This window comes from Pyrgilauda ruficollis, unplaced genomic scaffold (assembly GCF_017590135.1).
Source record: "Pyrgilauda ruficollis isolate IOZ18807 unplaced genomic scaffold, ASM1759013v1 scaffold6, whole genome shotgun sequence".
NCBI lineage: Eukaryota > Metazoa > Chordata > Aves > Passeriformes > Passeridae > Pyrgilauda > Pyrgilauda ruficollis.
The window spans coordinates 14470940-14498610 of record NW_024527710.1 but is presented as its reverse complement, the minus strand read 5'-3'; the positions used below and the strand labels follow the sequence as shown (position 1 = coordinate 14498610).

The 27671-nt window shown below is 43.2% G+C and overlaps 1 protein-coding gene across 1 annotated transcript in view; it reads left to right on the top strand.

The window, feature by feature from the left end:
* GLIS1 (GLIS family zinc finger 1) overlaps positions 1-27671 on the top strand; it is a 178683-nt gene that overhangs the window by 134524 nt on the left and 16488 nt on the right. Inside the window, exons 4-7 of the mRNA XM_041483368.1 lie at positions 10697-10858; positions 13955-14065; positions 17201-17333; positions 22527-22677. Of these exons, the coding sequence (XP_041339302.1) occupies positions 10697-10858; positions 13955-14065; positions 17201-17333; positions 22527-22677 (557 nt within the window). The remainder of the gene's footprint in view (positions 1-10696; positions 10859-13954; positions 14066-17200; positions 17334-22526; positions 22678-27671) is intronic.

The window sequence follows — 27671 nt, the reverse complement described above, 5'->3', positions numbered from 1 at the left end:
ATTTTAAAGCTGACCCAGGGTGTGTAGTTTGTAGCAAGATGGGATGCTTCAGCCGTGGTCACACAAAATGTAATATACTAGCTTCATCAGATATCACAACCCACTCTTTGTCCCTTTTAAAAATCATTTCACTCATATAATCCCTTTTCCTCTTAGGCTTTTACACTGCAACCTATGCCATGGGATATAAATTTCATGAGGTCCCATCATTTGTGAGGCAGGTTTCTCCCACCTGAAATAGTGTTCATCTGTATTCATTTACATCTTCTTTTTGCATTTCTTTTTCGATCTTAGCATTTAATTTTCAGAACAAACCTTGCTGTTATTCTACAATTGTATTAGTTTATTATACTGAATTGTTGACACAGCTGGTAGGGAGCTAAGTGCTGTGGTTTCACACAATAAAATTTCAGACAATATGTGTAGCACTTCTTTTTCATACATATCATTTGAAAGCCATATGATTCACCAATATGTGTTATTGTTATCCACCCATGTGGGACACAATCTATTTTAAATTAGTGAAGTGACTTGCTAAACTCCCTGTAAACAATAAGACTGTGGGAAAACATTAAGTGCTATTCAGAAAAGAACATTGCTATACAGTCTTTTATCCAGAGGATCCCACAGTGCTGTAGAGAATGGAGGGACCTGGCACTGCTCTTCAGCAGAGCTCATCTTCTCAGCAGGCTTCAGGGGGCAGCTCCAGCACTGGAAACTGGAGCAGGGGTTGGTGCCGGGTGTCAGTGCCCACACCAGTTCAGTGGGTGTGGTAAATCACCCTCAGTGAAGAGTAGCAACAGGGTGTTCGTTAGCAAAATCTGGATTTAACATCTGCTTTGGAGAGAAAACTGACTTCCTTTAAAGCAAGTTGAGATCTTGAAGCCATTTTCCTAGGAACAAGTCTCTCAGATTTTCCTTAATGTAATGAACATGGCCAAGCAAGACAAAATGCAAACACTGCCAGACTAGGCAGTGACCTAGGGTAAAGTGAGGTGAGTTCCTTATTTGTAGGGGGCGAAGAGCAGGTTCTCTCAGATTATCCTTCTCCATGTGTTACCCCGAGCTCTGTGGGATTCTGCTGGAGTGTGATGAGCAAGTCCACGGGTGAATGAGAGAGCTGTGTCTCTTGGGGTTGCTTTTTAAAAATAATAATAATGTTTTAAAGACAAATGCTTCAGGCATGAATATTCCAGTGCTTTGATGTTTTAGACACAAATAATGCTTTTTTTGAAAACAAATAATAAAAAGTACAAGCATTTTTGCCCAAGAGCTCCACAGTCATGGCACAAGGCAGAGCAGAATGAGGTGACCAACCTGCAGTGAGAACAAGCTCCCACCACATCACTCAGCCTCCCAGTGGGTACCAGCCCGTCCTGTGGGGCTCTTTGCAGAGCTCAGCTTTACACACGTGGGGAGTGTCAGGCACAGTCATTTGAGCAGATCCCTTGCCTGCCTTGGATTACAGGTGGCACCTCATTCTTCCCTTGTGGATAATCAGATTGGCCCAGCATGGCACAGGAAGAGCAGGAGCCCATCTGAGCTCTGACAGTCCCACTGGCTTTTCTGCTCCACTGCCGAGAACAACCTTGGAGAAAATTGTGTGTTGTCCTCATTGCTTTGTGCAGATTAACCCAGTGTTGGCAAGTTCATGCAGTTTGTCACTTTGCAGGGAAACTACTCTTCTGAGCTGAATTTCAAGTTGAAATAACAACTTGAGATAAAAACTCCATTATGTGCTTGTGGAAATGAGCACAGGTAGGGTATGAGAAGGACAGTAGGTTTTAAGATCAAAAAAAATCCACCCTCACTAAAATGGGAGAAAACCCCAGCAATAAAACTCCCAACTTTGTGAAACATTTAGTGAGGAAAATTAACAAGCTGTGTTGAACCATGTACAGAAAGTTGTGTTTGCAACAAAAAACCTACATAGATGGGCAAAGAGTTACCTTGCTGCTATTTTTCATCTTTCCTAAGAGAATTTGGTTGTGCTGGAGTAGTTTAGTCAGCTGTAGCCAGCAATTTCCCACTGTAGATCAGATTTCATCCACAGGATCCTCCTCTGTTTGATCTGCCAAGGGCAGGAGCCACTTTGTAAGCTGTGATGACACGTGACAAGCTATGACTGTAAAACATATTTATTTATTGGTCTTGACAAAGGTAGAGCTGGGTTTTCCAGAATGATAAAAAAATAGGAGTCCAGGGGGAACGAGTGGGAAGTTAGGATGGACACTCACTGTTGGCAGATGACACTGTGTTTGTGACACACAGGTTTGTCACACGCTGGGCTCAGACCTTCCTGTGACTGGAGACAGACACAGCACAGACCTAACCCGGGCTGCTCTGTCTGTGGTGCCCTGGAAACTCGTCCTGTTCCTAGACACACTCTTGGCATGTTACGAAGGCAGACTGGACTATGTAAGGATCTTTTTGTTCCTTCCCTGGTTCATTTAAAAATAAAGGAAAATATGAAATAAAGAGGGAAGCTTTTCATTTTGGTTTTTTCCATCTGTTTGTTAGTGAATACATTCAGGGTATTTCAATAGTCTCTGATGCCAGTATAACAGCTTAAAACTGTTTGCTTAATTCCTGAATGTGCGCATTGTTTTTAGCAAACATTCTTAATTTATGTTTGTCCTGCCTCTCTTCCAATCTCCCATTGGATTCAGAATGTAAACCAGCACAGGCAGCTTCTCTGCTGTCCTCTTTGCAATGTCTGTCCCAGACCCAGGGGTGAGGAGTGCCCTGTGCTGGGCACAGAAGGGTTGCTGAGTTCCCCAGCGCTGAAAGAGAGCGCTCAACACATCACAGGAACAGCTTACAGAAGCAGAGTGTGTAATTTTTAATAACTGGGATAAAAACCCTCAGTGACATCTTTAAAATATAAATGCCTTTTCTTGTTTCTTTTATTTCTTTGCCCCCCCTTATTTTGCCTTTTCATCTCTTCTCCTTTCAATTCCATTAAGCTTCATTGTACAATAATGTATCACAGTGGACTTTTTTCAATTATGTTTTTGATTTTTTCCTCCTTGTTACTATAAAACTCCAGATGTTTTGAGACTTCATGGTTCTCTGGATTATTTTTTCCTTTATTTTAATCTTCTTTTGTAACATGCCACACATGTGGTATTTTGGCCTTTTAAGATGCTAGGCTATGCTAATCAGCCATAAGTTTTGGGGTAGGATTTTTTTTTTCTTTTTATAATTACTTTTTCCCCTTCTTTCTGCTGTTGTCTCTTTAATTATTTTCTTTTTTCTGTTTTATTTTTTGTTACCCCAACTGGTTAGTCCACATCAATCGTAATAGATTCTCCCTTTGCTCTGAGGCTGCATTCTTTATGTTAAGCAAATTAATTCTTCACTCTAAACTTTCCGACTCTCATACCTGTAAGGGGATTATGAGCACTTTTTTCACCTTGCTTGTCAGGACAGAACTGTTTGCACTGAAATTGTCCCCCTGAGACCAAGAGCACAGACTGTTCTTTAAAGATTGAGATGGGTGCCAATAGATTCTACTTCAGATGCAAACTGGAGTGGAAATGTTTCCTTGGAAATTGAGACAATGAATTACTGATCCAGAGAAACAAGTTTTTGAAGTTCATGTAGGAAATGATACTTTTTATTAAAAAAATCTAAAAGAACTGGAGGGAAGCATTTTAATTTATTTGTGGTTCTTTGCTGGCATGGATGGAGAGGGTTCTTAATTGATTTTGTTCAATCTTAATTCTGTCCCCAAAACAAGCAGATCTGGCTTCAGATATTAGAACAGCAAATCTTGGATTGTGTGCTGTCCTTTAATTTCAAATAGCTTGTAAGCTATTCAAAATATCCCAAATAAAGAATAGTTTACCAATTACATCTGAGGAAATAAAGGGGCTGACATGGGGTGTCTTCCTTGCTTATTACATGACCCTATGAATTTTGCATTTTGTTCTTTAAAATGTTGCCTCATGTAATGTTATTTTTGCCTGCAAGCCATAATACTGCATTCAGTCCAACTGTAATGAGGTTTCAGAAAATTGTTTGCTTTCCAAATGACATATTTAGCAAAACCTTATGGCAAAATCTGTGGCTGTCAAGCTGCTGATAGTAAAATATTCCCAACTTTCCTGGTTCATTCTCATATGTTGTAGCAAACAAATGCAACTACCCCTGTTTTGACAAATATTTATACTTCTTCTTGATTAAAGAAGAATTACTAAAAAGAGTTTTAATACTAGAATTCAGGTCTTGTGAAAAGGATATGATGCTCTGAGAGTTTCCCAGGTATTTTGGGTTTGCTGGAAGATGTATGGAAAGCTCTGCTTGCTCACTGAAGTACGTGACTTACTGGCACTAGAAGAAAGAAATGTGTGAATATTCCAGTGCTGGAAGGAACATTTGCCCCGTGCAGGGGATGCTGGCAGGCAGGTGGCAGGGTCTGCAGTCACAGGGGTCTGTTTGTGTGGGAATCACCTCACAAGAACCTCGCAGAACCACACCTGGTCACTCTGGAAACCCCCTGACTCAAAGGAGTCCTTCGTGGGCCAGCTCTGCATTCCTCATGGACCCACCCCTCCCAAGGGGGCTCAGGAATGCGGGCTCAGGGGCTTAGAAAACTGATAAAATTGAAATAAAAGGGACAGCCCAAAGTCCTATTTAAGTCAGAGATGTTCAGACTCCTCCTTCAGGGATTCTCAGTGTATCTGTATTTCCCAGTTTCAGGGTAATTAGGAATTCCCAGTCTGTCTAACAGCATAAAGGAAAATGAACTATCAGTGGACAGTGTGTGATGTCAAATGGTTGGCCACAACTACCCTAAACCCCAGCAATGTAAAGGATGTATTGCATTTATACTGTGGCTCACTTTTCTTTCTTCTTCCTGTTGTGAACCTTTTGAGCTTTTCTTCTCTTACACACCAGCAACTGTACAACACTCTGGCTAAAGCTCTAAATGCTTTTTTTAAAGACAAATAATTTAAAGTACAAACATTTTTGCCCAGGACTCAAATGAAATAGCATGTAGTGTCACTTTGTAAAGATAAATTGTTCAGGCTTCAGAAATAAAAGCAAATCTGGAAATTGGCAGGTCTTTTTATGTTACAGTTACCTTCCACTGTATTATAATCACAAAGGGAAAAAAAAACAGCTTCAACAATTTAAATCTGTAAGTTTGAATCTGGCTAAATAAATTGGGATTCTTTAGGATGTTAAAATCTCTTTTCTATGGGTGACTTGTTATGTACTCAGTTCTGTTGAGTTTTATTAAATTCCTTGCCTGAGCTACGTTGCTCATGCACAACTATTTGCAGGATCAGGGCTTTACATTGTAGCTACAACAGCCAATTAAACATTAATCTAATCAGTAGTTAGCTGGGAAAAACAAAGCACCAAAGCAGATACTTTGATTGTGGTGTGGGGTGGAACAACTCGAGTGTTTTAAGTTCCTGAGCTCGTAGCAGTTGGGAGCCCTGTGTGCTCGCAGCCACGGCCCCAACATTGGCCTCAGTGTGCTGTTAAACATTGATGCTATTTAAAGAGTGCTGTGGCTGTTTCCTCCCCTCCAGAAGGGATACGCAGCCTCACAGGATCCTTTTTCTCACAACGTGTTTTTCAGTAAAATTTTCCCAATTTTGTAATCAGTTGGGAAGAAAGAACATTTCACAATGTTCGTAAGGCTTGTGGATGTTTTGACCAGACATCAGATTTCCTATTGATAGCATTAAATGCTTTGGAATGAAATGTTTTGGGTTTTCCATCTGTAGGCTGTCTGAGATGTCAGCAGCCAATATGACCTGCTCTTTCCCTTTTAGGTCTATAAATAAAAGGCAGCTTGTTTAACTGATCTTGCAGCAGAGAGCAGAGGTGTATATTAATGAGCTTGCTCTAATGGCACACTGGACCTATTTAGCACTACGACTGTGAAGCCTTCTCTTTTTCAGTCATAACTCATTTCCTAAGAAAATGTCAGTTATTGCTTCACCCTATGGTCTGAGCTGGTTAGTTTATAGTTTATTTCTTCTGATCTGTACCTCTGACAGATATGCTAGACATGACTGTGATTAAATACGCTTACGAAAATGGTAAACATTTGATAATATAAACCCTCTTGGGAACATGCTGTTATTTCTGCATGGCAACATTCTCAGGTGCATTCAAAGTATAATCTGGAAGCAAAGAAAAAACATTTTAAGCAATTATAGTTATTAGATTAAACTGTTTTGTTGGAAAAATTGTGATGTGTTTAGATCAATGTGAGATAATTTAGTGTTTTTATAAATATGGCTTTTGAATGCGTTATCTTGCAACAGCGACACTGCAGTGAGATTTAAGTGTGAAATAAAGATAACATATGTATTTCCATATGGTGACAAACTAGTTTAGTCACACAAATTTCTACAAGGTGTTTTTTCCTGGTAGAAGCCCTGTTCTGAAAGCAGCAGTAGTTATAAAACCCAATAACTGCATTGTGTTCTTCCTGTAATCATGTGGCATTGTTTTGTGTCTGTGCTTGGGTGTGTGCAGCATTAACGATCTCACAGCAAAGGCAAAAGTAGTAATTGCAATATAATTATTATTTTTATTGATGAAACTTGTTTAAGAGCTCTGTTGACATTTACAGACTTTGAGGATCATGCAGCATTTGTTACACTTATCCCAGGCATCAAATGTCCACAAAATGTTTAGGATTGTAGGATTAAGCAGTGACAGATTGGGGCCAGATGTCTGGGAGATCCCATAAGTGGCCTTCTCAGTTGATAAAATAGCTCTTGCCATCCTGAAGCCCTTTTGAAACTGAACATTTGTTCTTTGTAGTCGAAGCTGAGACACTTGTGGGATGGCTGGATCTTCCTGGAGGGTATTTATGAAGGAGAATGAGCACCACATTCTTCCTAGAGTAGTTTCATATAGTGTAAATGTAAATATACTCCAAGTAGTAGGAGTAGGTGGAAGGGTTAAAAGAGTTGGTGAGTAGCAGTTAAACCCAAGAACTACCTTACAAAGTTGTCTTAACAGCAGCAGCCCAGTTGAAGCTGTTGCACCACTTCAGGGAAGCTGTTTCCATGTGTGGGACTTCAGTAGGGACAAACTGTGAGAGATGCAGTCAGCAGATGCAGAAATGAGAGAGCTGAAAAAGGGGTCCTTCAAAGAGCAGCTCTTCCTGCAGCTCTGGGTGGATTCTCAGCCCCACCCTGCTCAGCTCTTTGCACCGACTCCATTCCTCCCTTCCTTTGAGACCTTTCATCTTCAGCTTCCTCTCTTCTCATCACTTGTGGCAAGGTTCTTGTCCCCACTGCTTTCCTCTTGAATGGAATTCCTGTTTCACCAACCCAGCCTTTGCCAACTTGAAAATCTGAGTACTGCAGTCACATCATTCTCTTTGCTGGTGTATTTTTCCTCCTGACATGTTTATCCTGAGTTTATCACTGCATTGGGACCATCCACTGTCTGTTACCCAGTTTAATAAACCTGGGTAATGCAAATATTGTGAATTAGGAAATATAAATAAGAAAAGCTCTGAATGTCCAAGCATACGTGTTGATGAAGGAACCTTACTGCTGAAGGCATTGGACATTCTTACCAAGAGAAGGCAGCTGACCACAGAAGGGTGTGTAAATAAGCCCATATTTGTTTGAGTGTTGCTGCTTTCACTGCAGCTCTGAGCATTTCTGGTAGGGCCTGCTCCTTCTCTCCCTGAGGTGTCGATCCAGCAGACTCTTAAACATGTGTGCTTTCATGTGTTTTAAATTAAGCTTGTGTTTAGATGTTTTGGGACATTTGCTGTTGGAATTTTTGCTACTGACATCAATGAAAGTGGAGCTGGACCTTTAATGAGTTTGGATTATTCTGCATACCTTGCTACTTTGCACTGGGCTCTAGGTATGGAACTGAAGACTGGTAATCCATCAGAAGAACATTCTGAGGGTCAAGATCCTTCTCTCTCAGTTGGAGAGAGATGGATTTGATGGCTGCAGTGCTCAGTGAAGGAGGAATGATGGTGACATCCAGAGTGGTGACATGGGTGACAGGTGGTGTCCCTTGGGGGTCTGTAGTGGCACCAAGTGCAGTCTCAGCAAATTCGCGGGTGACACCGAGCTGAGTGGAGCAGCTGACACTCCTGAAGGATGGGGTGGCATCCAGAGGGACCTGGACAAGCTCCAGAAGTGGCCCGTGGGGTTTCAACAAGGCCAAGTCCACGGTCCTGCAGCTGGTTCAAGGCAAGCCCTGGTATCAACACAGGCTGGGGGGTGAAGGAGCACAAAAAAGCTCCAAGGGATGGAACACCTCTTCTGAGAAGAAAGACTGAGAGAGTTGGGCTTTTCAGCCTGGAGAAGGCCCCAGGGAGACTTAGAGCAGCCTCTCAGTGCTTGAAGGGAACCTGGAAGAGAAATGAAAGGGACAATACTTCAAAGGGATGCCACCCTGTGGGTACACTAATCAAAGAAGGCTGGAAAGGAGAAAAATTGGGAACAAAAAGGAAAAAAGTGATCTTTGGGACCTCAGAACATTCACTCAGCTGTATGGAATGTCCTATGAGAAGTATGAGTTTGCTGAACTCTGCTCTACTTTTCATAGACTTCAGCATTTTTGCAAAATTCAGATTGCTCCATCCTGAATCTTAGTCAGATTTTTAGTGATGATTGTGAAGAAAGTTTGTTTCATCTGAAGTCTTGGTGGCTTTGGTCACTTCCAAACCCCCTTGCCTCCTTGCACCAGCTCAAGTGTTCAGAGGTGGGTTGTGGCCAAACAAAGCTTCTGAACTCAAAGCTGTATGTCTCCAGGTGATTTTGTGGATCTGGCTGTGGTGGGAAAAGATGGAAAATATATACATATCAGATAGTTGTCTGTACACATACCCAGTATGCCATTCAGACAGGTCAGGGCACTAAAACATGTATGGCAGTAAAAGCCACATTGATCCTTTGATGTGTGAGTGACAGACAGAAGTGCCAGAAACCCTCTGCCTGTGGTGTGCAGAGCTGATCTGCATCCACTGCCAGGACACAGCCTGCAACGTGAGGTGCTGGCTCAGGAATCACTGTGGTTGCTGTGCTGAGGTATTTACCAAACACCCTGGCAAGCAGAATGTGCTGGGCCTCTCTCCATCCCCTTTGGCAGGCCCTGGGAGATCAGGTGCCTCCATCCAGGTTGTAGCACCTTCAGTGCTCCTCCATCTGCAGCTGCTCTCCCTTCCCATCTCTCCCCCTGCACTGGTGGCTGCCACAGCCAGTCTGCAGTTTGCATGCCCTGATGTGTGCCAGAGGTGTCTGTGACAAGCAAGATTGGCAGGGTGGTGATTTCTGTGATGACATCTGAGGAGCCACAGGTTCCTGGAAAGCTGCTGAACAAAATCTTGACTCAGCAAAAGGAAGTGACAAAGCATTTTCTGATTTTGTGAGAGTCAGGATTTCACTGTTTATGAGCAAGAATCATAGAAAAAGCTGTGGCTTCTAGAAACAGTGGCTGGAACAGGTTGCTCAGAGAAGCTGTGGCTGCCCCATCCCTGGAATTGCTCAAGGCCAGGTTGGACAGGGCTTGGAGCAACCTGGGATAGTGGAAGGTGTCCCTTGCCCATGGCAGGGCTTGGAACTAGGTGACCCTTAAAGGTCCCTTCCAACCAAAACCATTCTATGAGGATACACCTACTGTATTTCAGAATTGCTCTCAGTGTTGACAGGAAGGTGGATTGGGTTGTGTTTCTCAAATACATTCCTTGGAATCACAAATCCAAGAACCAGTTTTTTATCTGTGTAGAGGCATAAGAAGATGTGCAGTGCCATGAAACAGCAATATGTGCAAAGTGGGCAAAGAATATGCACTCCTTCACTTGAGTATTTGCATGCAAGTGTTTGAACATGTGCAAGTATCTGAGTGCATTTGTGGGTGTGCAGGTGCACGAATGTGCACACACGGGTGTTTGTGCTCACCTGGGAGAGTTCCCATCCTACAGACAGTGCCTCCGCTGCCTGTTGTCTGTAACACTGAGGCTTAGCAAAACACCCTTTCCTTGACTTAGTAGCTGGAAATTTTACTTATATATTTATTCAGATTTAATTTGAAACAGTGACTTCTGTTATGAAGGCTATGCAGCGTTTTATTGCTGAGCTCCCTAATGAAACGGGTGCTTAAGAAGTCAGAGTTGCTCAGGTTACTGGTTGTATAAATGCTGAGAACAGCTCTGAATGGTACAGCTAGTAAAGAAAAGGGTGCAGAATAACAGCAGAGTTCCTTTGGATTGATCTTCAAATGGATCAGGTCTTCCTGTAATAGTCCATGCTCATCTGCTCCAGTGTATAATATTTCAGACACCTGAAACCCAGTTCTAACCCACCAGCTTCTCTTACTCTCTGTCTGTAGCAGCTAATTGTTATTGCCCACAGTGGCTCCTGTGCCAGTTAGCATCTCAGAACATCCTCAGAACACTTGTTCTTTCTTTAAATTTTCTGCTCTGATACCCTGTCTTTAAGTGTTCAGCTCAGACAGAATGTGTGAGATATTTATAATCCTTGTATTATTACTGAGCTGCACACCGTGTCTTCGGTGACAGATTAAATGAACAGCACAATATGTTGTGCTTCATCCATAAATTTCAACAGATGTTTGAATGTTGATGGATTTATTGCATGTCCAACTTGGTTCTTACACTGTTCTCATTGTGGCTCCACATGGTTTATTTAATAGAACCTTACAATGATTTTTTTATGACGTTTTTCAGTTTGAAGGGTGCAACAAGGCATTTTCTAGGCTTGAGAACCTCAAGATTCACCTCCGGAGTCATACTGGGGAGAAGCCATACCTGTGTCAGCATCCTGGCTGCCAGAAAGCTTTCAGCAACTCCAGTGACCGGGCAAAGCACCAGCGGACACACCTGGACACCGTAAGCATGATTTCATACTGGGAGCTGCACCGAGTTTTCCAGTGCTCCTGGTACACAATCGGTTCTGCAACTGCAGGGGGACTTGGCCTTTTCATGAGGAGAGTCTTAGAAAACTCAGCTATGAGCAAGTGTATTTGGTTTTGAATTGTATGTGCTTTGAGAAATGAAAAAGTCTCGATCACAGAGAGGCAATTGTTCTGTGTTACTCACGCTGAGGAGTGAGTTAGGCAGGAGTGAGTGACTCAGCAAGCTCTGCCATTGTTCCTGTTCCAGTAAGAGGAGGCAGCAGCTCAGTAAGGTGTAGCTGAGTCACTGCTGCTGCACCGAATGTGTCATTGTCTCACTTCCTGTCCCCTTCAGTGAGTGCTCTGAGTGAATGCAAAAGCTGTTCAGACCTCTCAGTGGAAGGCAAATGCACCTCAGTTTTGGACGGTAATTTTGTAAAAAGTGAAAATAAATCTGTCTCATAACTCTGTGGAATCGGTTAAGTACCCTCCATCAGATTAACTGTGAGAAACACACTCTTTTATTCTCCACACTTGGTAGATTTGGCTTGATTCTGCAGCTCTTCTCACTTGTCTCACAGAGAGGATGGGAGCCTGTCAAGTGTCTTGGGCTCTACTGAAATGAAATCACCAGATGATGGGGAAAGAAAGCCCTGAGACAGCTCTGCAGACCAGTCATGTCCTCAGCATAAAGCTTGTAAAGAATGACAGGCAGAGTTGTTCCTTTGTCTTTTTCAAAGAAGTGAATATATGGTTTAGTTTGGCCAAGTGTTTATGGGGCAGAACTTTTGAGTTTAATTGATATTTACTTTTTAAGCAGTTACACATTTCAGACAGTGCAGCATTAAGGAATGTCTAATGTACATTATGCCTTGCAAAAACAAACAAGTAAGAGAAGCAAGTCAGTCACATTTTCCAAACCAAAGCACACTTAAAATAACAATGTTTTATTTATTTGAAAGCCAACCTGAGATATTTGAATTTGTAATTTGCATCTCTTTTTAAAGTGGATATACTAAATTGCATGTAGTTTTTGAATTTAATTGCCTGAATCTAGTAGATACATTTTTTATTAGCATGACTCACAAATGAAATGTCATCTATTAGTTTTAAGAGAGAACTGACATGGTTACTAAAATGAGCACAAATTCTTTGTATGTGTTATCTGTGTAATATTGAAGACAAATGTCTTAACTTTCTATTTTCTTCTCTTCTCCCTTTATCTCTGTCTTTATTATCTGAAATGCTCATAAATCAGGAAAAAGGTACAGTAATCATTTTCTAATAACTTTCTTAAATATCTAAAACCATCCTCCATGCTGTTCCACTGCAGGTTCTCTAAAACTGTTTCTGTAGTCCTGCACACAGTAACTGAGTTCCACTTACCTGATTTAATTGAAGCTCTGTGGTTTAAGCTCAGTGAATTGTGTGCTTATGTGAACATGAACAACAGCAGAGCTACAGGATGGTGCTGCTGCACCAAACAACTGCCTGGAATGTCAGAGCAAATAGCCATGAACCTTTGTAAGGGTGATCACATTCTCATCTAGTTTCCCTAGGACTGAGTTGAATGATTTTATCACTAATTTGAATGACATCAGTGATTTGAAAAATACTCTGGTAGTTTTTCTGCCAAGGGATTTGTTAAAGTTTTCCATAGCTTTTCCTCAGGTGTCAGTTCTCTGTGTTCCAGACACTCTCAATAAATCTCCTTTGCCCTGTAACTTTCTGGGTAGGTGCTGTGTTAGCCTGTAAGGTCATGAATTGGTGAATGATTCTATTATTCCTTCAGAAATTTCCTGCTGGCTGGACAGAGCAGCAATACTTATCCTCTGGAGGTACTTACAAAGAAAGGGGTTTATATAGACTGCTTTTTCCTTACTGAGTGCATTTGGAATTGGTTTTAAAGCTTCTCAATGTAGGTCACTCCACCATTTATCTTCTCCAAAGGAGAATCTGTAAATCATTTCACTTACTGGTGTATGCTAGTTTGGTGGAATCCCTACTAAATCATCTGGAAGTAGATAGATCCTTCTCCTAGGCAGGAGCAGAACAGGGAACCTGCCTGTCCTTGTGGTAAAAAGGGCACATCAGCACTCGTCCAGGAGCAGAGCAACTGGGTTTACAGGATCTCACAGTCACTTCTCCCAAAACTGGTGGGATTTTTTCCCTTCTGTGCATCCTCCTTCAGAAACCAAGGGGATTAAGGAATGTGACATCAAGGTCATGGCAAACCAATTTTCTACCTTTGAGAAGACACCAGAAGGATTTGCTAGTCCTAGTGAGAAGGTTGAGGTAATGTTGATAGATGAGGCAAGAAAACAGAGGACAAAATGTTCCATTCAACTTGAAAGCTTTGTGAGCTGTGCCATGCAGCACTATTTTGCTGGCATTTAAAGCAATAGTAAAAAGTGCCTTTGCTCATTTCGGCAATTGCACTTTCATTTGGAGTTTGTTCTGTAAGCAGAGATAGTGTTCCATTTGTTAGGAATAGGCATAGCCACAAGAAGAATTTGGTGAGGATCTCAGTCACTGGGAAGGTCTCCTCTGAGCCTCCTTTTCTGCAGGCTGAGCCCTCCCAGCTCCCTCAGCCACTCCTTGTTCTCCAGACTGTTCCCCAACTCCATTGCCCTTCTCTGGACATGCTTCAGTGCTTTTCTTGTTGTGAGAGGCTCCAAACTGCACCCAGGATTCAAGGTGGGGTCTCACCAGTGCCCAACAATCCTTGTAAAATTTATGTAAATCAGAACTCAAAATCAGAATGTCTGTCTTTATAATTATACTGGGTGATGCCATGATAATTCTGTTTGCTGTAAAGGCTAGGGAATAAAGAAATATTCTCAAAACCCATTCAGTTCTACCTCACTAGCATTTAGCTCAGCCCAATGAGCCATATCCAGTGTGGCAGTACAGAATCATCTTTGTTTGCATCGTGCCTGATCTGTGAGCTCAGAGGAGACAGAGCAAACGTGGGCCCAGCAGAGAGAGGGAACAGCTCAGGTTCAGCACTGCGTGTGCCCGTCCTGCAGCCTCCTGTGCTGGCTGGGGCGGGCTCAGGGCTGTGACATGTGTCCCTTTGCTCCGTTCCCAGAAGCCCTACGCCTGCCAGATTCCCGGCTGCTCCAAGCGCTACACCGACCCCAGCTCCCTGCGCAAGCACGTCAAGGCTCACTCGGCCAAAGAGCAGCAGGTGCGTAAGAAGGTAAGAGCAGGCAAGGAGCGACACATCCCCAGAGCTCCTCAATGCTGTCGTTTTTCATTTACCTCTAATTCATATATTTTCAGATCAGTTTTTTGTAATATCACGGAAGAAAACTTAAATGGAGCTGATTTTCCTGGTTTTTAATCACTGTTGTTAACCAGACCACTTCATATATGTGTACTTTCAAAGGCTGCCACCCTCTAATTTCAGTTTGCTCCACACTTTCTGTCCAAGCATTTATTTTCCTGTTCATCTTTTATACACAAGCCCAAATTGTGCTGTCATTCACATAAAATGTCCATGCACTGAGTCTCTGCAGTCAGCACTAACTGGTGGTATTTACTAAAGTACACGTTGGCAGATCATCTGAAACACAAATGAAACTAAGCCAGGGTACAGTGGAAATGTAGGAAGAGAGGACTTGGAATAGAAGAGATGTCCCTGGGTCAGCCATGGCCCCTTCCCTCCTGCTGCTCCTCTTGTAGAGTTTTCAGCAGCTTGAACGTAGAGTCCCCTTTCCCAGGACAGCTGTGTGTCCCCAAACTCTCCTGTAACCCTTCTCTCTGCCAGATGTGTGCAGTCTGAGTAGCAGCTCCCAGCACATCAGTGGCCAGAGCTCTGCACGCTGTGTCACATACTCATGGATCCCTTACTGCATGGTGAGCTTTGTGCCTGGGAGACACACAGGCCCAGCACCATCCAGGTGTCCATGGAATCACGTCTGTGCACATACCAGCTCCACTCAAAAGCTTTATCTAGACTGGCCACTGCCTCGTTTACCATCCCAGTTTGTATTACCAGGCCTTGTGGTTTCCCTGCAGCTCTCAGCTTTAGAAGGTTCCACAGGATGTGCTCTGCATGTGTGTCCCACAGATCATAAAATTCCCAACACTTCCCTAGATTTACCTTTAGCTTGTAATGAGAGTAAGAGTCAGAGTGCCATGGCAGTAATTGATTAATTCTATGTAATTAATGCTGTGTAATGAGAGTAAGAGTCAGAAGGCCATAGCAGTAATTGGCCACAAAAAGAGGGTGACTCTGCCACCAGTCTTCTGCAGTTGCAAGATCTTTGCAACAGGAAGGTTTCTCACGTGAAATTCTCAGCAGATTGTGGAAAGCAACTGTGCTCCTTATTCCAAAGAAGAGAACTTCCCCATTTTTCCTTCCTTTATGGTTTCTGGCATACTTCAGAGAAAAAACCTGGGTGTCATTTGTTCAGCTCTGTGTACTGGGCTGAATGCATTAATATGTCACCATCCTTTACATCTAGGGACAGTCCCCACTGTTACACCTTGTCACTTCCTGAGGCCTTGTTCCATTTCTACAGAGCAAGGTGGGGATAAAAACCCAAATCCAAACTTTGTGTGAGAGGGCACAAAGTGTTTCCTGCATCAGCAGCAGGAGGCCTGGAGCACAGAATCAATCCAGGACAAATTTGTTAACAGCAGCTGCAAACTCAGGCTGCTTGGATGCACCAATACATCAATATCCAGGGTTTCATATCACATAATCTCCTGCCTTGAGGAATTTTCCTGTGTGCATGTACAAAGCCTCGTATAGACTTATCAAATGTATCTTAAAATAATGTTAGTAGCTTGCCTCCCACACCTTATTTGGTAGACCAGTCTAAATCTGCACTCCTCCAGTGGTTTGAAATCATCTTTAGATTTCCTGTCTCATTTATCCATTATAACTTCATGAATACTTAATCCTTTGACTTTTTTCTTTCAAATTGAAAGGCACTTGAAAAAGCAGCAGATTTTTGTGTTTTGGTCAGGCTCTCTTAAAAAGGTTCAAAGTAAACCTGGCTGATAAAGAAACAAGAACTGCCCCCCTAACTATTTCACTTAAATATATTAAAAAGCGCCAACCTGGGGTTATTATATTAAAAACCTTTCACAACTAAGTAAATCCCAGTGTTATTGAACAGCCTACTTTGGATTTCAGATGTAGGAAAAAAGGGAAAAGACTGTTTATACTCACTTGCTCATTTTTGGTTATAACTCAGCAAAGGCACTTGTCTGTTGGTATCAACTTCCCAAGAGTTCTGAGTGAAAATGACCTAGCCAAGAAAGAAAAATTAACAAGCTGTTCTGCCAACATGTCTTGGTTGAGACATGCTACCAAAATGTGCCATCTCTGATACAAAACAAAATGCCTGAGCTTAGACTTGTATCAAAGGAATCCTGAGCACTTAGTTCATAGCTTAGAGGATTAGTGCAGTGGTGATATTTGGTTGTTCTGAAAGGCTTTACAGAAACAAAACAGGAGAAAGTTAGCTGTTAATTTAGTAGTAGTTTAATTGGCTGCAGATGCACTTGTGATCCAAATGTCAGATGTTTATCTCGAACCCACAAATGGCTGTAGAGCAGAATTCTGAGAAGGTTTGCCTGGACCCTTTATTTAGAATACCCAAGCCCAGGGGAGATGGGTATGTGAGGCTGTACCCATAAGGACAATAACTATTTATTAATGGCTGTAGAATATGATGGCTGTTTGTGTAATGCGATCGCTCTGTTATGACAAAAGCTTGGCAGCATCAGCGTGTTTGAAAGAGAATTAGAAATGCTTTTCTTTCTTAATTCTCCTCTCCTGCTGTTTTTAATATGATCGACGTTGTGGTTTTTGAGAGTTTGCTTCAGACCCTTTTGCCAGAGCTTTAATTTCCATGGAGCACAGCTGACACGTGAGTGGTACCTCTTCCCCATCACCGACAGCGCCTCGCTCTGCCACTTCTAATCTGATCAGCACAAACGCTTTTCCTTCCCTATCAAATGTCTTTCCAAGTGTCACAGTTACGGGGTGATGCAAACCTTTTGCCACAGAATCCAAGAAACTACAGAAAGCCTGAAAATGTGCAGTTCAGTTACTCAGGAAGGGTTGAAGGAACACAGGGTACATTATTTTTTGAAGTAAACTGGTTGTTAATGTAAGATTACCACACTTAACTTGTGCACTTCAGAAAACCAAAGTAATCTTTAATTACAAGTACCATGTACTAGACACATCCTTAATTACACTGAGTTCCTAAGAATGGCATTTCTTCCTTCTATATATAAGGAGAGATATGAAGTTAATTATAAATAATTTGGTTTTACTATGTAACACAATTTTTCTTTTATCTTCCTCTTGTAGCTAAAGTCCTGTACTGATATTGAACAAGATGTACTCAGTGAATGCTTAGCTATCCAACAGCTCCACACATCTTCACAGCACATCCTGGATGGGAAGTGTGGCAGATCTGTAGGTCCTCATGATTTAATTACAGGTAAGAATACTTCCAGTAAGTGTGGTGCTAAAGATGTCATACAACAGAGGATTCAAACCAGAAAAGATTTGTCACTGTGGAAGGTGATAAAAACTTCAGACCAACAAATAAGATGAAATAATTAAGCGAGTTGTTCGCTAAGGCCTTGCTTTTTTTGGTTTTTCAGAATTAGTCAGAGAAATAGCACCTGTTCATTTCATGTGAAGGGGCAGCAGCCCTGCTGAGAGTCTGTTCCATCTATTTGTTCTCCTTCCAAAGTGAGCCCTGGCCTGGGCAGAGTGCAGGTGCAGAGCTGTGCTAAGTCCAGGTGGATGCTCTGGCACAGACTCCCACCAGGAGAGTTTTCTTCAGGAGCTGCAGGAAAGCTGAGGAGGCTGAGTGTTATGTGGATCATAACAAAAAATATGGTAATACATGAATGGGAGAAAACTTGGATTTGAAATTTTAAACCTTCTTCTAATAATATTTTCTAGTATTTAATCAATCCTTCTGTATTTTCTTTTGTTATTGCGGTTTGAACAAGAGTTGGTCCTTTTCAGGGACTTTACACTCTTCTATACATTTTATAGGAAGAGAAAAAGAGACTTCATTCCCTTCTGTGGGATTCACAGTTCCAGATTCACAGTTTTTGAACCCCGGCAAAGGATCCTGAATCAGGGATGTGCATTTTGAGGTTCTGTGTTCAGGCAGCATAGAGAGGCACTCCCAAAAGCCAGCAGTACAACTGTAATCTGCCTTCTGCAAGAATCCCCTACTTTTTTTTGATTACTCCAAATCTTCACAACAAAAAATGAATTTTGCTTAACATCTCCTATCCTCTTTTTTAGTTCAAGTTGCATTAAAATGGTGGAATGTAACTGGTGAACAGAATGGAGTAGAAAGGGAAATACCCAATCATTCTGATGTACTTTCCCTGGGAGTCTACACTCTGGGCTTACATTTGGCTCCTTGAAAAGTGGGAGAAAGCTGGAGGGATTTGGGGTTGATTTCCAGTCTCTGCCTGTGCCACCTGCTCTGAGTAAGGTCTGTGAGGGCAGCAGTGGCCTGCGCTGTCCCCTTGGCAGCCCCGTGTAGCAGGAGCATGGCTTGGCCTCCCCCTCCCAGGCAGGGCAGGAAAGAGCAGTGGCATTTTCCTCAGAACAGGCTGCACTTCAGAACCTCAGAATCAGCCTCAGATTTCAAGTGACAACAATAAAACAGGAAAAGAGTTATTAGCTCACAGATAAACAGACCATCCCTAACCTCTCAGTGTCATTTCGGAGGATCTCTTGTGAAATGAAGGATTTTATCTGTCCATAACTCTGGCTTTGTCTGATATGATTTCTGTGCTGATTATATCGATCCATCACCAGGATGTTGTAAAAAAACTGTAAATCTTCCCCGATACTTCCATCAGGTTGCTCCATATGAGACCCCATCAATGCACAGTATGAACAAGTGCCAGGAAAAAATAAATCAAGATCTGAAAGACTGTTTTGCACGGAAACAGAAGTTGCTTTATCTTATGTGCAGTACAATCCACAGGCAAAACTGTTCCTCTGTCATTATTTAGGGCATATAAACCAAAGTGCTGATCCTTACAGAATTAAAGCATGAGGACATTCCTGCTGCCACCTATAGTCTGCTGTGATTGCACATTTGCTCTTTCAAATAAGCTGAGGTAATATTTTTTTGAGAAATCAGCTGTAATTCTGTATGTAGGCTATACATGGATAAATATAGTGTATGATGTCCTCATATTCCACTTGAAATATGAAAACACTCATGGTTTGGGATTTTGAGTTAGGTTTTTGTGTTATTTTTTTCAAAGAAACCACATTATTAGTGTGCGGAGCTCTGGGCTTTAGGGATCACTTGGATTCCTGGAGAATTTCAGTTTTGTCTTTCTCCAAGTTAAAGCACATTTTAAATATGTCAGGGATGAAAGCCCATCACAGAAAAATCCAAAATATTATAAAAGGCCCCATCCCTTGTGTCTGACTTCAAAGTAGGTAAGACAGTGAGCAGAGGAATGTTTCTGCAGTCAGAGGAACCCATTGTTTGCTGAGATCTTCCTCCTTTTTCCCTCCTCATAACTAAGATGCTTCATGGCTGGACAATTTAACTCTGCCTGTGGACAAGAGCTTGTATCACTCTGGTCCCACTCAGGCATTTTCTCTGGGTTTTATTATTGTTTGCCTGCTCTCAGCATAAAGCTGAGGGGGAAAAGGCTGCTGGTCACAGATGCTCAGAGCACTGTTTTGGCCACAGATGTTAAGGTTAAAGGCCAAGCCATTTAAAATACTGATTGATGACTTCTGTTTACAAGCTGAGATGGTCAATGTGTGAGGAGGCCCAAGGTGCACTGGCCTGGCATGGGCTGCACTTGCAGGAGTCATTCACAGCAGCTCCAAAGGCTTCTGGGTGACTTCAGGTACACAGAATATTAGTGCTCAGTGCTGAAAAAAAAAGGGAAGAAAAACTGTAAAAGGAAAGAAATTTTGGAAGTACTGAAAATTAGACTGAGACTGGATTGGCAACTGCTCTTCCCCTCTTGACTTGTTGGTCTGTGGGGAGGGAGCTGGGGTGAGGCAGCACAGGGCATGGTGTGGATGGCTTGGGGGGATGTGGGGACAAGGGACACCCCGTGCCAAACTGGGTGTGAGTGGTGCTGCACAGAGATGTGGGGACAGCAGAACTCACTGATGACAAACCCTGCGAGCCTCCGTGCACAGGTCCAGGCAGGAGCCTTTTCCCTGAGAAGGTGTGATCAGGAAGTCAAAAGATGGATCTGGAAGAGGATATCTCCAGCTAGAAACTCATGTTCAAGCCCAGCAGTGGGCACTGGGTGTCCACCCCAACAGTTCCATGCATTGGTAAATTCCTCTGGAGAGTGGTTGGGGGTGACAGAAACTGGAGGTGACAGGGATTCTGATTTCTTTTGGTTTTCTGATGGTGGTGGGTTTGAGTGCAGGGATCATGTGGGACTCGGCTGCTGCCCACCCTGAGTTGTGGGGTGTTTTTTTAAACATCATCTTGCTCCTTCCAGAGGGTTTTCTGATTGTAGGTACGCAGCTACTCTGTCTTTCTCATCACCTCCAGGAACAGGCCAGGAGAGAGACATCCTGAACATGGGCTGGATTGAAAAAGAAAACATGGAGTGTGTTTGCTGGCCACCACACTGCTAAGATGACCCTCTTTTGAGGGCTTTTGAGCTTTTTGCACAAGTTACTGCTGGGCCAGCAGTGTGGGAGCCTTAGAGCATGAACAGCTTGGTTTAGGTTCTGCAGTTTCCTCCAGGCTGTGCTGTCAATATACCTGAACTGGTGGTGTGGGAAATAGAGCTGAAGTGCCAAGTGACACTGAAGAGACGAGGTCAAATTTGGCTCATCTTTCAAGCCTGACAATGTGTGTATGAACAGTGAGGATCTGAGGGAAGTGGAAACTGTTGTATTGTGAAATGCACTGAAGCCACCAGTGGAAAAGCATTTCCACAATGTAGCATCCTTGCTACTGACTTACTGTTACCAGAAGAGGCTTTGACAAATAAATCCTCGCATCACCTGGGAACATCTGATTTCTTAAAGCCCCTTCTGTCTGGTGTGCAGTGCAGAAAGCAAGTTGTTTTCACTGGCTGGTTGACAAATGTTCTGTCTAGCTGGAGACAGAGATGATGTGGTTCAGTTTTGTTGCTTTAGATCTGTCAGCAGCTGAGGACTCATTGTTCATGAGGGGTTTTTGACTCATCTGAAGCCCCTGACAAAGGTGGCTGGAATCTTGCCTCGGTGGTTCTGCTCTTCAGTCACACACAGAAACAGATGCTGACATTCAGATGTTGCTTCTCCACCCCAAGGGTGTCACACATACCCCACAGCTCTGAATTTTCATGTTGCCTTCTGCTTGTTCCATGTCACTGGGAGGGTTTGGGAGGGGTGCAGTGCAGAGCCCTGCCAGTGACATGGGACAGGGCCGAGCACAGCTGGCACATGGCTCTGTCCTGGATGTGCAGCTCTGCACACACTGAGTGGGAAAGAAAGATGAATGGTACAGGAGGAGAGATGGCAAAGACAGGCCCCAGAGGGAGTTTGGGGTCTCTGTGCTCTAGAGCTGGACTCTGGGAGCTGGCAGACTCACTCACTGCTCACAGCCTTCAGGTCACAGTGTGAGTGGCAGGTCTGGTGCTCATCCATGTGCACATTCCCTGGGAGGGTGGGACAGAACTGTGGCAGATGTGTTGTGGGCAAAACTTGAAGATGAGAAAGGCAGAAAAACTGGGAAGAGAAGGGCAAGGATTAGACTTTTCCCAGGGCAGCATGACAAGGAGCCAGCCCTTATCCCCTGCCATAAGGTGGCTGTTGCACACTCCATGCTTGCACTCCTGTGATGTCTGTCACCACAGCAAGCTGCTCTCAGTGCAGCCTTCACACCAAAAGTCAGTGTGAGGGCCCTGCAGGCAGTGCCTGTCTTGGTGCATGGTCACTTTTCAGAAGGGAGAAAAAAACTTAATTCCAAAAAAACTTAATTCCAGCATCTTCATCCAAGAGCCCTGGACAAAGCTTCCTCAGCAAAGGGTGTGCTTGAGGGCATGGTAGGCACTTGGCTGTTGGTGCCTTGCTGCCATGGTAGAGGAGAGTCCCCAAAAATGGTGCATCTAACCTCTTCAGTATTCTGTACTACTGAACCTGTTTTCATGATCTCATTAAAAAAAATCTCTTTGTTCCTCTTTGCATTTAATTTATTGGGGTTTCCTTTGTATCAATATGTGATATTTGTAAATGGTCTGGGATGCCCAGCAGCTTGGTAATGGAAAGTCAAATTACAGAGCTGGAAATGAACAGCAAAACCCCAGGGTACCATGGTCTGTTTTGCTGTGTGAGCTCCATCCCCTGAGCAGGTTCTCTCTCACAGGTATGGGAAAGGCAGGGTGGGAGTCCCACCAAGCCCTCGTGGCTGTCAGGAGGGTTCTACAGCTCTGCAGAGTCCAGGAACACCTGGTTGGGTCAGAGAGGAGACACCCACATGCCAAAGTACCAGGGCACAGCTGTGAGTGCTGCTCAGGCACAGGGGTATTCACTGACACACAGGGGCTCTGCTCTGGGGCTGTGGCTCGGGTCAGGGCGGGGATAGGGAAGGAGTTGGAGACTCTGCAGGTCCTGCAGGTCTTCTTGATGCTTCCTTGCTTACTTTGTTTTGCCATCTGCTGTGTGTTCCCAGGCATGTACAGTGGATCCAGCACCAGCCACAACGGCCCCTCCCCAGCTGTGCTGCCACCTCCTCATGACATTCCTCCAAGGCACCTTCCCCTCGACTCCGCCCTGCCCAGCCCACATCACCACCAGTCGCCGCTGGAGAGTGCCAGGGACGGGTATGTGTGTGATGTGAAACACGCTGGGCCTGTGTCTGGCATGATAATGGATGATGAATTGTTTATTTTACTTTGCATGGATGCCGTTCAAAAGAAAACACTGGCCCAAACAAAGCAATTTTGTTTGTTTTAGAATCATGGAATAATTTAGTTTTCATGAGACCTCAGAAGGTCATGTCATCCGTGCCCTGCAAAGCAGGGCAAACTTGGACATCATTATCAGGTTGTTCAGGGCCTTGTCCTTGTCTTTGACAAAACACAATGGGATTTTTTTTCTTCATAGCATGCAGTTACATTTAGATTTTAATTTTGTTTTTTAATTCTTGCTGGATGACTTCTCATAGGTTTGGATAAGCACAGAGAATTTTTCTCAGCTAACATGAGAAACCTCGCAGAGGGTAAAACCTGAACTATGACTCACTCAGGAATCAGGCTGTGTTTGCCTTAGTAAGGCTCACTCAGTGTCAGAGCCAGGGCTTTCTCACTTCCTTGCTCTCTGATAAGGTTTTCTGCAATGCACCTCTCAGCAGCAGGCCAGATCCTAATCAGGGAAGAGTCTTTAATCCCACTGATTGTATGGATTGCACTGCTACAGCAGAGATACAATTGCATGGCTGCAGGCTGTGAGATTTCTAAAGCACCGTGTGTCAAGGCTCTCATACCATCTCAACAGTAAAGAATCTCTGCAAGCCACAAAACTGCTCTAACCTTTTTACTCAGATTTCTTTGGTGCCTGGCCTCATGCAAATTCAAATTCATACTTACAGTTTTACTTCCCAGCACTCTGGATGGGGAAAGGACTCTGATTTGGTGTTACTGATGGGAATTTAAGATACAGAGAGATTAAAGGATTTCCTTTCCCTAGGAACATGTTGGTGTCCTTTAGCAAATGTAGCAATTACATGTAGAGTTTTCCCATCCTAGTCCAGTGACTCACCTTTCCCTTCTTTTATATGGGGCAAGGAAAGCCCAGAAGGATTTTAAGCAAAGGGCAGAAGGCAGAGTGTGTGTGGCATGGAAGAGGTATGGTAAGGAAATTTACACCTGGGGTGGCTGGAGAACAATCTGATTGAGGAAATTCAATTAGGAGCAAACTAGTCCTTCTTATTTTCCTAACTGGGGAATGAATTCTGCAGCAAGCTGAGCTTCTGTACCCTCTGCTCCTTCAGCCCTCTCTTCTGACCTCGGCCGGTAGCAGTACCAGTGTCCCCCTGCCAGTATGATGGATATCCTGTCCTTGTCCCATAAAATGCCTGTGCCCAGCCCTTCTCCTTCCCTGCCCTGCCACATTCCCAGCCTTGTATTTCCTGTTGGCAGACTCATTTCCATGGCAGAGTCGTGGCCAGCAGGAGGCACTGGAAATTACTCCAGATAAATAGGAAGTTTTCTGTGGCAGAGAAGGCAGTAGATCAAATAGGAATGGAGACAGACATTCCAAAGTGAAGGTCATCCATGAGCTGTTCTTCCCTGCAGAAGGGACTGCCTGAGCCTGTTGGAGTGGGATCCCTCTCTCTGACTGCTCCCAGTGCACTGCTCAGCTCTTTCCTCTTGGAGTTGGTTCCTAGGGGAGTTAAGGCAAAAATCCCAACCAAGAATGAAATAAAGTAAGGATATACCATGGGAAGGATTTAGCAGGCTGTCAGGAAGGTGGATTTGTTTCTAAGGCACTTTGTGTCCTGGTGCTGCTAATAAGAAATGAAAGCAAAGGCCTGAGCAGGGTGAGGGCAGCAGACAAGTTTGCAGTTTGAGGGGTCGGGAGCCCCCAGATGAATTGTCATTCCTGCCCCTGGTGTCTCCATTCCAGAGCACAGCACTTCCCTTCCAGCAGGAGCACCATGGTCAGTGGGCTGAGCCTCTCTCTCACTGAGCTCCTGCTGCAGACACACCAGAGTTTCCATCAGAATTGTCTCTGCCAATTCCAGCTTTAGTGCAGTTCGGATTCTTTCTCAGAGGAGACAACAGTGCTGATTTCTTATCTCAGTGCTCATGTACCTAAGTAAAGTCTTTGCCCAAATATCTTGTGACAAAATGTGGGAGTGAGATAACAGATTCCTAACCATGAGCCAAACGTCAGGGAATGGAGACTGGAATGTATTTCTGAACAGTTATTTTAAAACAGGGCATCCAGTTTCATGACATAGTTACTTGGAATTTTTCAGCACCTCAAATACCATTTTCTAAACTCAAAATAATCTTCATTCACTATTGTCATTCCCAGTCCAAGATCCTTCTGCTGTATTTAATGCTTTATGCTTACATTATTCATGACTGCTGAAATGCAGCCCATACATGACATTTTAATTGCAAGTGCAGAAACTTTGTGTGAACTAATTAATAGTCCTTGAGTTTCATTTAGCACAGTTTTCTTTAAAGCATCCATACATTTAACTGGACAAAATCACTTCACGCTCACATGCTGGGAGCCCCTGGATTCCAGGGCTGTTCCCCTGGCCAGCTCGTGGCAGTGCCACCCCTCCTGGAAGGCAGATGAGGTTTGCAGTGGGAAGGGAACCCTCCCTGCCTCCTGCACGGGCACTGCTGCAGCTCTCTGGCTCACACCGAGGCTTTGCCCTCATTTCTCAGCTGCCTCAGCATTGGGGTTTGAGCAAACGCAGAGAATTCCTGCTCTGGGGATCGGGACCGTGACAAGGCTGGATCACATCGTGCAGTCTGTGGCAGGAACCAAGTGATTACTATCAAGAAATCTAATTACTGAGTCATCAAATGTGCCAGATGCCAAAAACTACATGAGGCAGAGTACAAATAGTCTACTCAAGTTTGACATGAGATTCAGAATTTGATTTAAAGGCTTTTTCTTTTTTTTTTTTAACAAAAAAAGCCCTATGTTACACTGTCCTTTGCCAAAGTCAATACCAAGTGCAGCAGTCAATTTTCCCAAATGGTTTGCTGAGACATTTAAATAGTTTGACAAAATTATCTAATTCACTTGAAAATGTTCTAACAAAATCTGACCTCATTACCGAATGTATTTATACTGGCTTTATTCAGTATGGAGCACATTTTTTCAAATTCTGGAATGAAGTGTATGCTACACTAAAAAAATCTACTTATATTGATATTAATTTAGCTAAAAGTGGTTGGCCGAGAAATACTTCAGCATGCAGAAAGTGGGCTTGGCATGATCCAGGTTAAAATGTATATTTATTTTTTATTTCAGGTAGCAAGGGTTTATTTTAGCATTTCTTGTAGCATTTGCCATGTATAATGTCAAACTGAGTTTCATTTTGCCCATTGCAAAAATAGTCTATTTTAATTTGTAGCAGAGTGAGGACAGAAAAACAGCTTTTAGTATTAAATCTTGGGTTGAATGTTGCATTTGGCTTACTTTCTGCTATTTTTTTTAGCTGTTATTATCCAAGTCATCTAAAAATGTACTTAGTTTCATTTGTAGACCATCTCTGTAAATTGCAATTTAGAATATTCAGTGTGATAAATTATCAGCTTTAATGAAACTGATCTGATTGAAGTTAAGTGACTTTGAGTGGTGGCACCAAGTTTGGGATTTGCACCAATTTAGTGCAATGGCCCAACAAGGTCACTTTGTAGGACCTGAACACGATCCCTGTGTGTGTGACTGAGGCTCTCTGTCACTTGTGCTGCTGTGACAAACAGCACTTCTGTTCCCAACAGGAGCTGGGGCACTGACAAATAATGACTTGATTGGGAGGGTGATGTGTCTCCAAGGGAAAGGAAAGTGAAACCATTTTTTTAATATTCCTGTGGTAATTCAGGTCGTTTCTGCTCTGTAAACACACCAGTAAATGAAGAAGTAGTGGGATTAAGACATCTGTGATGTGCAGAGGTGGTGATTAATGAGGGCTCTGAGCCAAATCTGGTGAGCCTTTAATATAAAGGATTAACTCTAAGCAAGGTTAGAGGGAAGGGCTCACACAACTCCCTTTGCCTGGACTTCTCCCCAGCCAAGTGCAGCCAGCTCAACCAGGGGCCAGACCCCCCTGAAGTGACACTGACCCCCACAGAAAATCACAAGAAACGGGATTTAAGAACTATCAGGTGAAAAGAGACGTTTTAATCAGGGCGCTTAAACATCGGAGTTTTTGTTTGCTTGCTTCTTAGCACCTGTTATTTCAAATACCACAGGAATACTTCCATGTAAAGAGTTCTCTGTTAAAAACTTAGTCCTTCACTTCTTTTTATGTGAAGTAACACGAGGTACACAGAGCCTCCCTTCTGCTCTACCAGGGAACACCAGATTTGAAATCCCTGATATTTTTAAGCTTGAAACTGAACACGCAGGATAAAATCTTGCCACCTACATGGGGGAGATTCTTTCCTGTGCTATCTCCTTGAGCTGCCAGGATCCAGGCCAGGTAGGAAAATACATTTGTGCTCCTAATTCTCATTACTTTAAGAGACAATTAGGTGTCTTAGCCACTTACATCTGATTCTTATTAACCTTGTTTATTAATCTTTTAAATTAAGTTTGAGCTCATACAAATCAGTGGACTAGGAATTGACACGCTGTTAGCATCTTTGTAGGAAAGAAAATTTTACTCTCTAGAAGTACTTTGGAAAACTAAATACCTGCACAGCTTTTCTAACAGACCAAGGAGATCCATCCCTCATTCTCTGTGGATTCCATTGGAGAATACTCTTCATTTATAACAGAATACACAAGTCAGTGGTTTAGTCTTCCCTTCAAAAGCACTAAAACCAGTAACAAGAAACAGATATCTCTGACAGCTGAAAACATTTTCAGTGGAGGAAGCCAAGAACCCTTCATAATTTATCTCAGTGTTATGGATCTGAGCACGCAAAAGGGGCATCAGTACATCTGTCCAGAAAGAACAATGTACAGGTGCTGCACTGGGCCCCACCAAACAAAGAAAATCAGTAATTAAAAGCATCTGCTTTCAAATCCCAAGTCATTTATCTCATTGTAGAAAATGTGATCAGAATTCATTCATAATCATGTCCAGATAGGCTTATACGGGTTCCCCCCTCCCCTTAAA